We start from the raw sequence: 14,007 nt of genomic DNA on the forward strand, positions 1-14,007 counted from the left end.
TAGACAAAATAATATGTGAATTTTTTGTTTTTTAATTGATATGTATTTGATGACAGTATGTGATGACAGTATATGATGGCAAGTGCAGGTTGAAGAACTCACAATGTAATGTTATGTGATGGAATCTTACTCAATAGGACCCCGAAAAAGGTTTCAGATGTATTAAATATCTAAATGCAGAGTGATGATGGCTTGCACGCATTCATGTACATATTAAAAGTAAGAAGTCATTTTATTTCAAATCTTGTAAGAATGGGATTTTTACATTAATCGCTTCAGAAAGAATATGTGCCCTTGTCAAAGTTATACACCGAACATGTCCTTTTTAAAGGAAAGCTATAAATCTGGATAAATACCGACCCGCACATAAGGTTTCTTTATTCCATGGACAATGCGTAATTGGTCCTCAAATCCGAGTATTGTCCGAATTGTCCTTGATGTATCCATCAGTGTGCATGTATGTATACAAAGAATAAATCGCTGTATGAGTGAATGGGTGAATCTTACTCCTAGTAACACAGGTGGTCAATAAGACTAGAGAAAAGCAAAATAATAGGAAGCCTGTTTGCCTTTTGCGATCATATAAAATGAAGGGGAATGAAGCTACAGAAGGCAGTTTTAAGCTTTTTGAGCTGCAAGTACATAAAAATCCAAGAAGCACTCCGAGAGTATAAACCTCCACCCAGGCAGCTCACTCTCCAGGCAGTATTTACTTTTACGGGAACAGCACTGTATTTTGTATGTATTTGTTTTCTTCTTCTTTTTAACTGTACTTTAAGATGTTTGTAGTGAAGTAAAAACAAGTGCAAAGTGTAGGTTTTTATTATTTGCGCTGTTGAAACCCATTTTAATATACCTGACAGAAGTTGTGCATTTATATGGATGCAGTAAATCTGTAGCATTCATTTCATTGTTTAGTAGCAGATTTTTTTAAATGTTTAAAAGTTTTGATCGCAAGTTTTTGTTAAAAAAAAAGCATATTAAGGAACATTGATCATGTTTTTAAACTGTTATGTATTTAAACAGTTATAAACTTTTACTGTAGTGCACATAACATATATAACATATCACATAATGACATATTTTATAATCCCTATATATTACTACCTTTACACCTATATGTTGTCAATACAAAGTATTGTAGTAAGATAGTTTAAAATTGGTCTATATAGCATTATTATTGCTTAAGATATTCAGATCAACAATATTAATCTTGTAGGAGGGGTTAAAGGTCAAATGTGACATGATATTTTAAATCCTCATGCAGTACTTTCTATATGTTGACAATACACACCACATTTTTAAGAACAATAGTTTAAAGTTTTATGGCATTTTGTCAATAAATCATTAAGTTGACCCTGAACATCCTGATGGGTTACGGTTAGGGTCAGGCAAATTTTAATAGATTGTGTCAAGTGGGGTCATGTTAACAAAGTTTTATCAGAATCTGTTCTAAATTTTTCGCGCTATCATGTTTTCAGAAAGAATGACACATGAAAACTCTACCAAAAACATATCCTGCTTGGCAGAGGTAACAAAGCCAGTAAAAAGACATAAAGACACCATAAAAGGTTGAAAAAAGCAGAGTGAAGCAGAGAAAAGCAGATGCATGGTAATGTATGGTTTTCATAAAGAAAAAGTACTTGTCGGATAGCAGCACATCTACAAGACAGAGTACTAGCAATAAAAAATATACAGTAACTCAGTTACACTTCTGCTGTTCATGTCCTTAAAAAGTAAGTAAGACTCACACACCATCTTCTCCATAATGCAAACAAACATTGTGAATAAAACAATTAATACCTAGTCAGTTCAGGTTTGACTTTACAGTCATTCAGCATTAACTGTCTTGATGGATAGATGCATGGATTGACCAAGAACATATTGTATATATTACTCTAGTGATTTGGTGGCTAATGCTGATAAATGTAGATGAAGAGCAAGCTGATCAGATGAGGATTTATTAGCATTCAGAGAGCTGAGACAGGGATTATTATAGTCAGTAATGGATGCAATGTAAAATTCAGTAACATGTAGTGTTTAAGAATAAATTAACACTTACAGCTAAGATAAGATTCACACTTACACATCTTAAAGCATTTGAAATCAGGTACAGGGTAATGAATTTCATTCAACTGTTACTTCTGTTATAACTAAAAGCAAGTCAGAGCAGTTACATGTGTCATGTACAGCCTTCAAACATAGAGACAGACAGAAAGATATGATTGTTTCCAACATGCAGGGTTGAATCAGATAGCAAGTATTATCAGTGACTACAGCGTGTATGCGTATTCCCTTTTCCAGGAAGGTTGCTGCTGTCTCCCATGATTGATGAGGACCAATGATACTGCTGAGAACCACAGATTGCTTGTATGCGTTTGTGTTGGTGAGTGTGATACTGAGAGGTTTGCTGACTGCATGCAAAGACAAAAGACTGTGCACAGCCTCCACACTAGGCTCTATTTACACGTGTATGAATATGGATTCAAATAAAATATAACACTAAAAACTTTGTACTTCATGTTGGATGAAATCAAGTTAGTTGTTTTTGATATAGTAACGACGACTACTCATGAATAATTTAAAAAAATATATATAGCTGTAGCAACAACTACAACAAACCATTTTCTGACTGTGCACTGACAACATACACTCAACCACAACTTTTTACACTTGTTCCCCAAGCTTGTTAACACACGAGCAATCAGCCAATCACAGGGCAGCAACTCATTTGAGATTGTAGACATGGTCAAACTGAGCATGAGAACGGGGAAGAAGGGTGATTTAAGTGACTTGTCGCATGGTTGTTGGTGCCAGATGGGCTGGTCTAAGTATTTACAAAACTGCTGATCTAACTGGGAGTTTCTCACACAACCATTTCTAGGGGTTACAGAGAATCGTCTGAAAAAGAGAAAATGCCCAGTGAGCAACAGTTCTCCGGGAGAAAATCACTCGTTGATGGCAAAAGTCAGAGGACAACAGCTAGACTCAGGTGGCAGCTGAACGGTCACCGAAGAGGCCCGCGTTCAATTCTCAGGGTCATTTCCTATTTGTTGTTCCCTCTGCTCTTTCTCTTCCCTGTGTGCTCTGCTGTCTAGGCTACAATACTCAAAAATAAACCTCAAGAAAAAGACAGGGAGAATGGCTTGACTTTTTAAAGTTCAAAGAAAGGCAACAGTAACTCAAATAAACACTCGTTATGAAGAAGAGCATCTCTGAAAGCACAACATGTGCTGCAGAAGACCACACAGCCAAGAACGGGAAACTGAGGCTACAATTAAAACACAGGCTCACCAAAATTGGACATCAGAAGACTGTAAAAACATTTTCTGGTCTGATGAGTCTTGATATCTGCTGTGACTTTTGAATGGAAGGCTCAGAACTTGACATAAACAACATGAAAGCATGGCGCCATCCTGCCTTGTATCAACAGTTCACTATTTTATCATACCTTGGGCTCCTTACTACCCACTGAGCATGGTTTAACCATCACAATATACTCAAGTATTACTGTTGACCATGTCCTTTCCTTTATAATCATAGCGTACCCATCTCCTATGTTGGAACAGGATGTGCAACCAACACATGTGCAGAACATGTGTGATGCCGTCATGTCAACAGGGACCAAAATCTGTGAGGAACGTTTCCATCAACTTGTTGAATCTGTGCCATGAAAAATTTTGGCGATTATGTATCAGAACGTAAGGAGCGGGACCACGCCTCCAAACACGCTCCTTCTGGTTCTCATCTATATAGGTTCCCCCAGTTCTGTTCACTCTCGTTTATATGCCCCACCTTCCCTCCCCTTTTCAATTCGTTAACTTCTTCACTTCTATTTAGTACATGGGGATCTGCCAGGCCCGGGAGGCGCCGCCAGTCCCCTTCGAGGCCTTCCCCAAACCGCAGCTCAATTCATGTCCAAGCCATTCACCTTTACCACTAAAACGCTGTCAAACCTAAAATGAGGACGTGGGCCCAGCTAATGAAAAAGCAGTTATGGAGACAATCGGGGGTCCAAGCAGCTATGAGCAACCTGTATCTAATGAAGTGTATAGTGAGCGCAGTTGCTTCTGTAACTGTTAAATAAAGTTGTTCAGGCTAATTTCAACCTGAGAATTTCCCCCTTTACTGATTTCGTGGATTTAAAAGAAGTAAACAAAAACTGTGTATTTTGCATTTTGATGGAGGCAAGTATCATGGTGTAAAGTTATGAGCTAAAATCCAAGTTTTACTGTTGATTTGTGTAATAATACTCTTCAAATACAGGAACTGTGAACACAAGGTCATACTTTGTGAATAATGTGATCTAAATTAACTAAAGACTGATTCTGGACACAAGAATGAAATCTTAATTGTGTTTACATTTGGGAACTGCCATGGCCTCATGTTGTCAAGTAAGCAGGAAAAAACCTCCCCGTGCAGTCATAATGCCACATGCCACCCATTATCTCAGAGTTATCAACAACACAGCACATTTATTTATTTATTTTTTAAAGGGAGTCAAGAAGAATCTTACCTCTTATTTCCCATTTGACTGTGGGGCTAATTACACTGTGTGTTTATCAGTGCTGCAACACGCGTATGTGATCTGTATAAAAAATGCTGCAGTTGTCTGAATATAGCACATGCAGCAAAAAGAAACACCTGCCTTTTAAATCCGCTACCCTCTAAAGCGCCGTTACGTGTCAATATACTGCAATCATTCTTGTGTTTCAGTGGTATGACCTTGTTTGCCTTATACGACCTCTTAAAGAAAACAGTGCCCATATTTCAACTCGAGCTGTCCTCGCTCATTCTTATGTAACATGTTTCTAGCTGTATTTCAGCTCAACCCTAAACCTAATTTTACAGTTATGAAATACTGCAAGCAATAAAATGTGACTTGTGAAGCATTTTCATGAGTGAGTAGCACACGTGTCATTGCTCTAAAACCAAGACCAAATTCCCAATGCAAAAAACATTCTGGTGTGCCTTTGCCCTCTTCTGCACCTGCACCACTGACCCCCTCATTGCATTACTGAGAGAAGTGATACAAAAACAAAGGGCAGCAACTCAGTTCCTGAATGTAAACACAGACAAGCATGGATTATTAAATCAAGAGGATAACCATTCATCTTCTTCCGCTTTCTATCCAATTCAGGGCTGCCGAGGGACTAAAGCTTATCCCAGCTGCCTGCCATAAAGCGAAAGGCAGGGTACACCCTGGACAGGTCGCCAATCTATTGCAGGGCTAACACGAAGAGACAGTCAACCATTCATGCTCACATTCGCCCGCAAGAACAATTTAGAATTACAGGGTAATCTAACTTCATGCACGTGTTTGGACTACGAGAAGAAGCCAGAGTGCCCAGAGAGAACCCACATAAACATGGGGAGAACTTCTTATTCATTCAGAGTGTGAACGCAGTGAATAATAACACTGAGAAACAGCTTCAGTAAGATTCATGCATAGTGAAGTGCTTAGCCACGATCTTGTGCCATGACACCCATGCTAGCTACTCCAAAGTCAGCATTAAAGGTTTAAAGCACCTGAATACTATAGTACGGTACGTCATTATGTATTATGCGTAAATCCATTGCATGACTCGAATGACACGTGTTCATGAAAAATGTGTAAATTAACCTCTGGTGTGACATCTCTGGGGGCGAAGCCGGTGCCTCCGGTGGTGAGAATGAGGTTGAGTTCCTTTTCGTCGCACCAGTCCACCAGTGTCTCCTGATAGAAAGCACACACATGCGAGTACAAATTACTGCTCACCGTGGGATCGACCTATCCAGATAAACAACAAAGCAAAACAAACAAACAAAAAACACATATCCTGTAATAAAGGAATACATTAAATAGATGGCAGTTACCTTAATTTCATCAATTTCATCAGGTACTATCTTGTAGGCCGCGATCATACCACCCAACCTGTAAAAGGTAGAAATAATGATTTGATCACAAAGCAGTCATCCATGTTCACCTCTCACCAGAATGAGGTCAAATAAATCTATGCACTCAGTATATACCATAAGTCTGCATTACAATATTCTTGGCTTCGAGGTCCAAAAAAGGAAGCCATTGAGAAACTGCCTGGCCAGCAGGGGGCGAATTCTCTTTTCACTGAAAAAAGTCCAGTGGTATAGGAGTCCATGTGGAAATCACCCTACTTCTCATTTGATTAATTAACACAGAAAAACATTTTCCTAATGAGTTTATGGTCTAAATCACTAATTCAGAGCTTTATTTAATACTTCCTGATGTTCACTGTAAATTTCAGTCCCATTTAGATTAAAACACTGAAGAAAGTTTGGCTACCTTGCGATCGAAGAAAGTGAAGAAAGTAAGTGTGCGGCATATCCACTGCATGCTTTGTGACGCCTGGTTTATAATCAACAAGAAACTTCACAAAGGAAATCTGCAACCTCAAGCGGATGTTGTCCATCATTTACATACACAAGTGAAAAGCCTTTGCAAAACAGCAGGCTAAGACTATTATACAATATTACACGAGTATTATACAATCTCCTATATATTTCCCAAAGCAGTAAAGCAGAAAGTATTGCTTGAAAAAAGCAGAAATGAAAATGTGGCATATTTTTAGATAGGTGCATCTTCTGTCCTTCAGCTGCCACTGGGCTTTAGAATAAGGCCTACACCTTTATTACACATTCAAGAAAACACACCGCTGTGGACACACCGATGGAGAAAATACAGAAGAGAAGACAGAGACTCTCAGGATGTATTTTAAATGTGGGCGAAATGAAGGAGATGAAAACAGTCGACGAGACTGAAAACAGAGCCAGGAAGGAGCGAGAGACACAGCTTTACACAGCTTTACAGCAGCAAAAATGTCGAGAGAGAGAATGCCCTTGAACATCCCTTCCTGAAAGGATTTTCCACAGGATGGCCCAGTGAGGAAGGAGCTCTGTCAAGGACAGGGCTGTGCTTCAGTTTAAGAGCGAGCCATAGTGACCTCCTGTGGTTAGTTTCAGTACCACACTAAGAAAAAACCAAAACAAGGCAACCCCCTAACAACCCCAGGCTCAAGGTGAAGGCTCTACACAGACACCCCCTTATGTAATACTTTTTCTTTTTTTCTCTAACCAGCACTATTTTGGGAGACTTCTGCATGATGTCTCCCCTCCGCATCAGACACTTAAATACCTTCCCTTAGACAAACACCCATTAACTCTGAACATTAAAAGTCTTTTTCTGCCTTTCAGATACTTTTATCCACATGGGAACCCTAACTCTTCACACACCGAGTTACAAATTGTGCGCCCTGGAAATATAACTCGCTGAATCCATTGGCTCTGCTTCGTTTTCAAGCTGTGCGATGGAGCAGCAGTGAGACGAGCCACCGCTAGACAACACCAAAATACTGCAGCAAGCATGCATGAAGATGAAGCACGAGGTTCAGAGGGAAGCTGCTTCCGACAAAAGATGCAGAGAAGTCGGGAAGAATCATTTAAGAATGACTTTTGCATGTAACACTGCACATGTAGGGCTACCTAGCATCCACTAACTTGTGCATCCATGCACAGACACACAACCGCACAACTTCCCTGCTGACATTCCTGTGATGGCACGACTGATTTACTTCTCTTGATGTGTTCGGAAGGGGTGGGGGTTTTGGCATCTCTGTATGTATCTGCGCGTGCATGTGAGCGCATGTGTGTATATGTGTTCATGCACGCGCACTTGCCTGTTGATGTGTTTGTGCGTGCGTGTGCGTGCGTCTGTGTTACACCTCGGGAGAGTAAAGGAGCTGTCAGGACAAATCACCTCTCTCGCTCTCCTGGGGTTTTTATGCCTCTCTGTTTCAGCCCAAATGAAAATATGCTCAACACAAATAGCTAGGGTTCCTTCCCACCGTTTCCTAGGCAACCCCTCCTGTCTGAAGCCTCCAGTTGCTGTGTTGTTCATTGTGAGAGAGTGCGTGACAGTGAGAGTTTGTGTGTGCCGGTGCATGTATGCCTGTGTGTGTGTTTTGTTTTTTGTAACTATCGGGGACACCAGTTCTCTGCAAAAGCAACAATATGTTGTGTTGACTGGATGTTTTTTTTCATGTTCATGTTCATGAAAAACAGACAAATAGCTGAACTTTATCAATTCGGTGCTTCTGTTACGCTGTGAGGGGGATTTTTGTGACGACTTGCCCCTTTAAAGGAAAGGCCACTGCAAATCTGTTCTTCCGAGTAAAAACTTTTATCTTATTTTATTATCAGAGCCTTTATTTATTCAGGTAAAAGTCTAACTGAGGTTAAATGTTTCTTTTTGAAGAATGACCCGGCCAAGGGGGCAGCAGGCAGTCATATAACGGGTGAGGTCTCTTTAATGCCCCGGATTAATAGAACAAGAGGTGTCACTGAATGGTTTAATGAGGGGGACAGTAATGTGACTCACATGCTATAAGGCCAGATCTCAACCCCACTGAAAACACCAAATGAGGGACAAATGGTGTTCACGCCTCCACTAGAGTTTCAGAGATGCACTCCATTGTGTGCGCTGAAACTGTTCATCAACATGGATGTGTGTAGATGCCTTTTATTTATAATAAGAAGAATGGATAGCTGGATATTGTTCACATTATAATAATATGTACTAACAGTATGCTTTCAGTATACAGTATACTTATCAGAGAGAAAGCAAAAACTTTAAGAGAGACCAAATCAACAACAATCTGGTTCTTTAAAAATACTGCAGCGGCCTCCTATTAGATACACTCACGAGTATCAATTTCAGAATCCTATGTCGCCTTGTTCTCGAGTTATTGCATTCATAAGATTATCCAAAAAACTTGACATCTGACTTTGACCTTGAGGTCGACATCACTGAGATTCCAACTCGTCCGAAACCTTTTGCAGATGCACCTGTGGTATCAATTTCATAATCCCAGGCGACTTCCTCCTCGAGTTATCGTATTCACAAGATTTTCAGAAAAACTTGAACTCTAACTTTGACCTTGAGGTCAAGGTGACTGAGATTTCAACTTGTCTGAGATTTTTTAGCAGATGCACCTGTGGTATCAATTTGAAATTCCTATGTTCTCCAGTTTTTGCATTCAGAAGCTTGGATGTCCACACAGAGTGCATGACCACCCTGGTGGGGTGACGACAATACTTCATTGGCCTTTTATGGCTAAGGGATACAGAAAGAACACACTGGCCAGCCTAACAATACCAAAAGATCTGAAAGAACATGGACGAGTAAAGTGGATGATTGACATTTCTTTCCTGACTTTATAAAACACCCATCACAACATCCGACCAAGTTAATAACTGTCTCGAGGAGGAATGTAATAAGTAAAAGCAAAAAGTTCACAAAAATCTTTGCTAATGGAAATACAGCATTTACAACAATGTGCAAACTACTGATTGCACTTAACAGAACGAGATTAGACTTTGCAGGAAAACATCCAAAAGAGCTCGCACTGTTCTGGAAAACTTTCTTTCGCCAGATGAAACCAAGATGAACTTATAACTTTAGGATTACAGAGAAGAAGAGAAACTGCTCATGAGCTGAAGCATACCACATTATCTGTCATACAAGGTGGAAGCAATGTTATAGAATGGGTATGTGTAGCTGCCAGTGGAACCGGCCCACTAGTCTTTATTGATGATGTGACTGCTGATAAGAACAGCAGGACAAATTCTTGCACAGGGCTTTACCTTCTGCTCAGATTCAGCCTAATGCCGCAACACTTATCAGAAAGCGCTTTGCGCTGCAAATGGATAATGACCCAAAACAAACTGCAACCCAAGGGTTTTTAAGTGGGGATATTCTTCAGTGTCCAAGTCAGTCATCTGATGTCAACCCAATAATAGCTTTTCGGTTATTAAATACAAAACTGAACGCAGAAGGGCCCACAAATAAGTAACAACGGAAGGCGTCTGCAGAGGCCGGGCAGAGCATCTAATAGGAGGAACCTCAGCATTTGGCGATGTTTGTGGGGTCTATAATTCATCCAGTTAAAACTGGAAAGGATTTTCATCCAAGTACTAAAAAATAATTTTATATTTAAAATTATGTTAGTTTTTCCGATGCAATTTGAGCCACAGAAAATGTGGTTCTAGGTATAAAAATGTCTGTAACTATACAACAGTTAATGCAAGACTTCAGTTAAATGCCTTGAATTAAAGTCTGCACTTCAATCACATCTTGACTGTTTGATTTAAAATCTCCTGCGGTGGTGCGCAGAAGCAAAATCACAAAAAACTGCAATTGTCTAAATATTTATGGATCTAACTAAATGTTTAAATGAAAAAGAGATCTGCAGTAAAGGCCTGGCAAAGCATTACGTGATGCCCGAGTTGAAGCTGCAAGTGCATGTTTTCAAAATTATGAAATTTGATGCTCGATCCCCAAAATTTCCAGACCTACCTGTGTATATTTCTGTGCATGTTTGCACACAAACATGCGCATACTATTTGAACATAGACATAGGACACAGATGTGCACCACTAGCTTGAATGATACTTTGTAGGTGGGATTAAGAAAATAGGGCATCATCTTCTTAGTTAGCCACCTACCACCTACCTGTGAGAAAAAAAAGTAAGAAATATGGCCGCACACATGCATAGGGGCAACCAAAGTTTAAATTACCAAAAATAATTCAAAGGGAGGAAATTGAGGAGGTGCTCCTTATCTCTGATGACTACTGCTGTTTTTCTTTTTTTACTTGTTAAATGAAAATGGAAACACCAGGAGTGTACACAAGTTTTTACTGATGGCTGGTACAAAACAAAACAAAGAAACCCTGCAACTCAGCAAGATCCAATGACATGAGCACTGTGTGGATCTAGGTAGTTGAATTTACTTTGATTGCTATCATCACCCTACTACTGCCCATCTATTTCCCCAACTGCAAAACAGTTTATGCACATAACGCTGCTTACAGTATGTGAACATGCAAAATGCACGTATATATTTGTACACATGGAAGTATCATGCATCTAGGATGTAAAATGGTTATTTATACATATGAGAGTATATGAATAAATTGTTAGTTTCAGCATGACTGGCTTCTTCTTTGCTGATAGAGTACTTGGCTGTATTTTAGGTGGGTGTGCTCTGAATTGAGAGAAGCCTATTAGAGGGGAAAGGGCTTGCAACATTTTAATCTCCAAAACCCATCTATGTCTCTTTCTACTGCAGGGGGTTATGGCATATAAAGCTCTTCTTCAAACTGCAGGATGGAGGTAGTCAGCCTGGTAAAAAAAAAAAAAAAAAAGCTTTTTGTTTGAGGTGTGGACAAATCCTGATGCGGGTGGAGGAAGGAGCAGGAGGAAGAGTGGGGTAAGCAGAGAGAGACCGGGGGGTGTGGGGGGAGAGCATGGCAGTAGTTTTGGCCTGAAAGCCTGGACGCATCGGCCAAATCTGTCTATGAATAAAAGACGAGCACAGAGAAGAGGATAAAGAGAGGAAGACAGAATAAGCAAGAGAGGCACAGAGTGAAAAGAGCAAGAAAAAAAAAGAAGAGGAAAGAAGAGGGATAGACCGTCAGGGGCACACTTAACAAGAGAGAGGAAAAGCAAATGTGTGTGTATGCATGTGAGCCAGCTGCAAATCTCAGTGGTTGTGGGACACTTCCAAGATGAGACCCATCTGCCAGGGTGATTTCATTAATAATACAAGCTCTTTGTACAGGGCACTCAATCTCACTCACTCCTTTTCTTGCTCTCTTACACACTCGCACTCCACCCAGGGAGGAGACGAGAGACTTGGCCATCTCCACACTCCTGGTAGTAGCATGGAGCCGAGCCCATTAGAGCTAAGTTGTTGGTTCATCCATATGTAGGAAAGCTCTCAAGAGGTCACCTCTCAACATGTTCGCTGATAGAGGGAAAGATGAAGGGATGGAGGGGGAGGAGTGGACTAACCCACCTCTTCAAGGTCCTACTGTGAGGAGAGCTCTGAGTGCCCAGTGTGGCGTTCCACACCCATGACTCCACTCATGGCCAATAAACAACATGCAAAGAGCCACAGAAACAAGCACACACCGAGTCAGGTTTCAATGACGTTAGAGGATATTTCATTGACTTTGTAACCTTGAGTGTAACCTAAACCGTAGCTACTACATGAGCCTTAACTGAACCTTACCCTAACCCTAAAACATGTCTTTTCCTTAAAATGTAACTATTTAAACAAGGATCTTGCTTTTTGCCCCCATAAGGCAGACAAGCCCCTACAATGAGGCTGTGTATAACGATTTAGATCATTAAAATAATGCAGCCTTATTGACACACAGCTGAGGGCACTGTGGTGATAAGGTTGTCTGTTTTGACCTGCCCAGACCTTCAGAAAGGTGCAGCTTCTTCTTTTTTTTTTACATTTCAAGTCTTCAAGTTGGTCTTCAATGTCTGACTTCAACAGCAAACGTGGTTGAAATACTGATGTTATTTCCTCCAGTCAAAACTGGCCACGATATGATGGCAAAATATGCAAATTAGACCGTCAAAATGTATGCAAAGCAATAAAGAAAGTAAATGCGGTTTTTTTGCACTTGTTTTTTTTTAAGTACGACAGTATTTTATTGTCAGCTAATTTGATAATAGTTATGAACAGACAGCCACACATTATTCACTCCACATGCATTTACTTCTGTATCAGATTTATGATTTTATAGAACTTAATGCAATCCTGTGGAAAACTAAGCTTGGAATTTAGAGGGTGAGAAACAGCCAGGTGACGATAATTAAATTAACTGATGATCAGCAAGCATGAACATCTTTATAAAGCAGAAGTTTTGGCAGTTTGCTGGTGTGGAGCATATAGATGTGTTTACACAATGCCACAACAGCCCAGGACTGGATATCCCCTACATCTCAGACCCTATAAGCCTCATTTAAATAAAAAAATTATTGACAGCACAATTAGAAAAAGACTGAAGAAGTATGGCTTGTTCGAAGGGTTGCCAGGAAGAAAGCCACTACTCTCTTGAAAAAAACAAAACATGCCAGCACTGGTTAGGGGTGCACAACTGCATCTGAACAAATGATCAGACTTCTAGAACAAATCCATTTTATTAAATTAAGTATAACAAAAATACTGCTGCAAGTACATGTCATACAACAGCAGGCAGTGTTGTACTGCAGAGATTCACTCATTTACGCAGGAGGCACAGCAGTAATTCAATTGAAATGTAAGCACAAATACAACAAAATGTGCATTAATTAAAAAAAAGTAATTAAAAAAAATTTAAAAGGAAGATAATCTATGTTGTGATTGTGTAATAGCATTTAACTTTCCGTTGACCACTGATGAGCTCTACAGATGAAGCAACCAAAACACTTCGGCGGTAACCTCTGGTTCCTTTCCTGAAAAGTCACACATGCCAACCCACTGGTTCAAATTTAAGAGTTACACAGAGAACTACATACTGCAGGTAGTATGTATGGATAAATATAAATTCACTTCTTGCTTATATTGTGATACAACAGTGTCAAAATTCCAACTGCTACATAATACTAGTGCTTGCAGAAGTAGCAGCGTTCATGGTTGTAGGAGTAGTGTTAACAACAGTACTGACAATATTAACTGTAGTAGTAGCAAGGAGAGGTTTACACTATTATGTGACTGCTGTATAAATATATATTAACAAAATATATATTAAAATGTAGAAAGAGTAAAAAAAAACAGGTAAAAGTAAAGTAAACATGTTGATATTTAACAAAGGTGTCAAGTCAGATAAAAACCAGGAATCTTCCATTTAAATGGTCAGCATTTTAATCCGAAATAACAACAAGTCTGGCCTTGGAGTGTTTATTGGTGCTGGATCTCTAGCAGCACAGATTTTTACGATTGCGTCTTTGTCCCATGACCGTCTCCTGACTATAAAATTAGGCCTACTATCATCCATCTGATTGGCTTCTAGCTATTCTTAGCCATAATCATTTATAAAATTGACAAGGGTCGTTACAACACGAGTCACTGGAAGGCAGAGACACAGAAAGACGCGAGATCAACTGTTATGAAAGGAGGCACACATACACATACCTTCATACCTTTAACATAATTGC

The 14,007-nt window shown here is 39.7% G+C and overlaps 1 protein-coding gene across 5 annotated transcripts in view; it reads right to left on the reverse strand.

Annotated features, from left to right (window-relative positions):
* gphnb (gephyrin b) overlaps nucleotides 1–14,007 on the reverse strand; it is a 112,735-nt gene that overhangs the window by 58,308 nt on the left and 40,420 nt on the right. For all 5 annotated transcript variants that reach the window (XM_039598511.1, XM_039598510.1, XM_031730251.2 and 2 more), the window contains exons 3-4: nucleotides 5,857–5,914; nucleotides 5,624–5,716 (exon numbers count right to left, since the gene is read on the reverse strand). In XM_039598511.1, coding sequence (XP_039454445.1) covers nucleotides 5,624–5,716; nucleotides 5,857–5,914 — 151 coding nt within the window. The remainder of the gene's footprint in view (nucleotides 1–5,623; nucleotides 5,717–5,856; nucleotides 5,915–14,007) is intronic.

The sequence above is a fragment of the Oreochromis aureus genome, linkage group 15 (assembly GCF_013358895.1).
Source record: "Oreochromis aureus strain Israel breed Guangdong linkage group 15, ZZ_aureus, whole genome shotgun sequence".
NCBI classification, from domain to species: domain Eukaryota; kingdom Metazoa; phylum Chordata; class Actinopteri; order Cichliformes; family Cichlidae; genus Oreochromis; species Oreochromis aureus.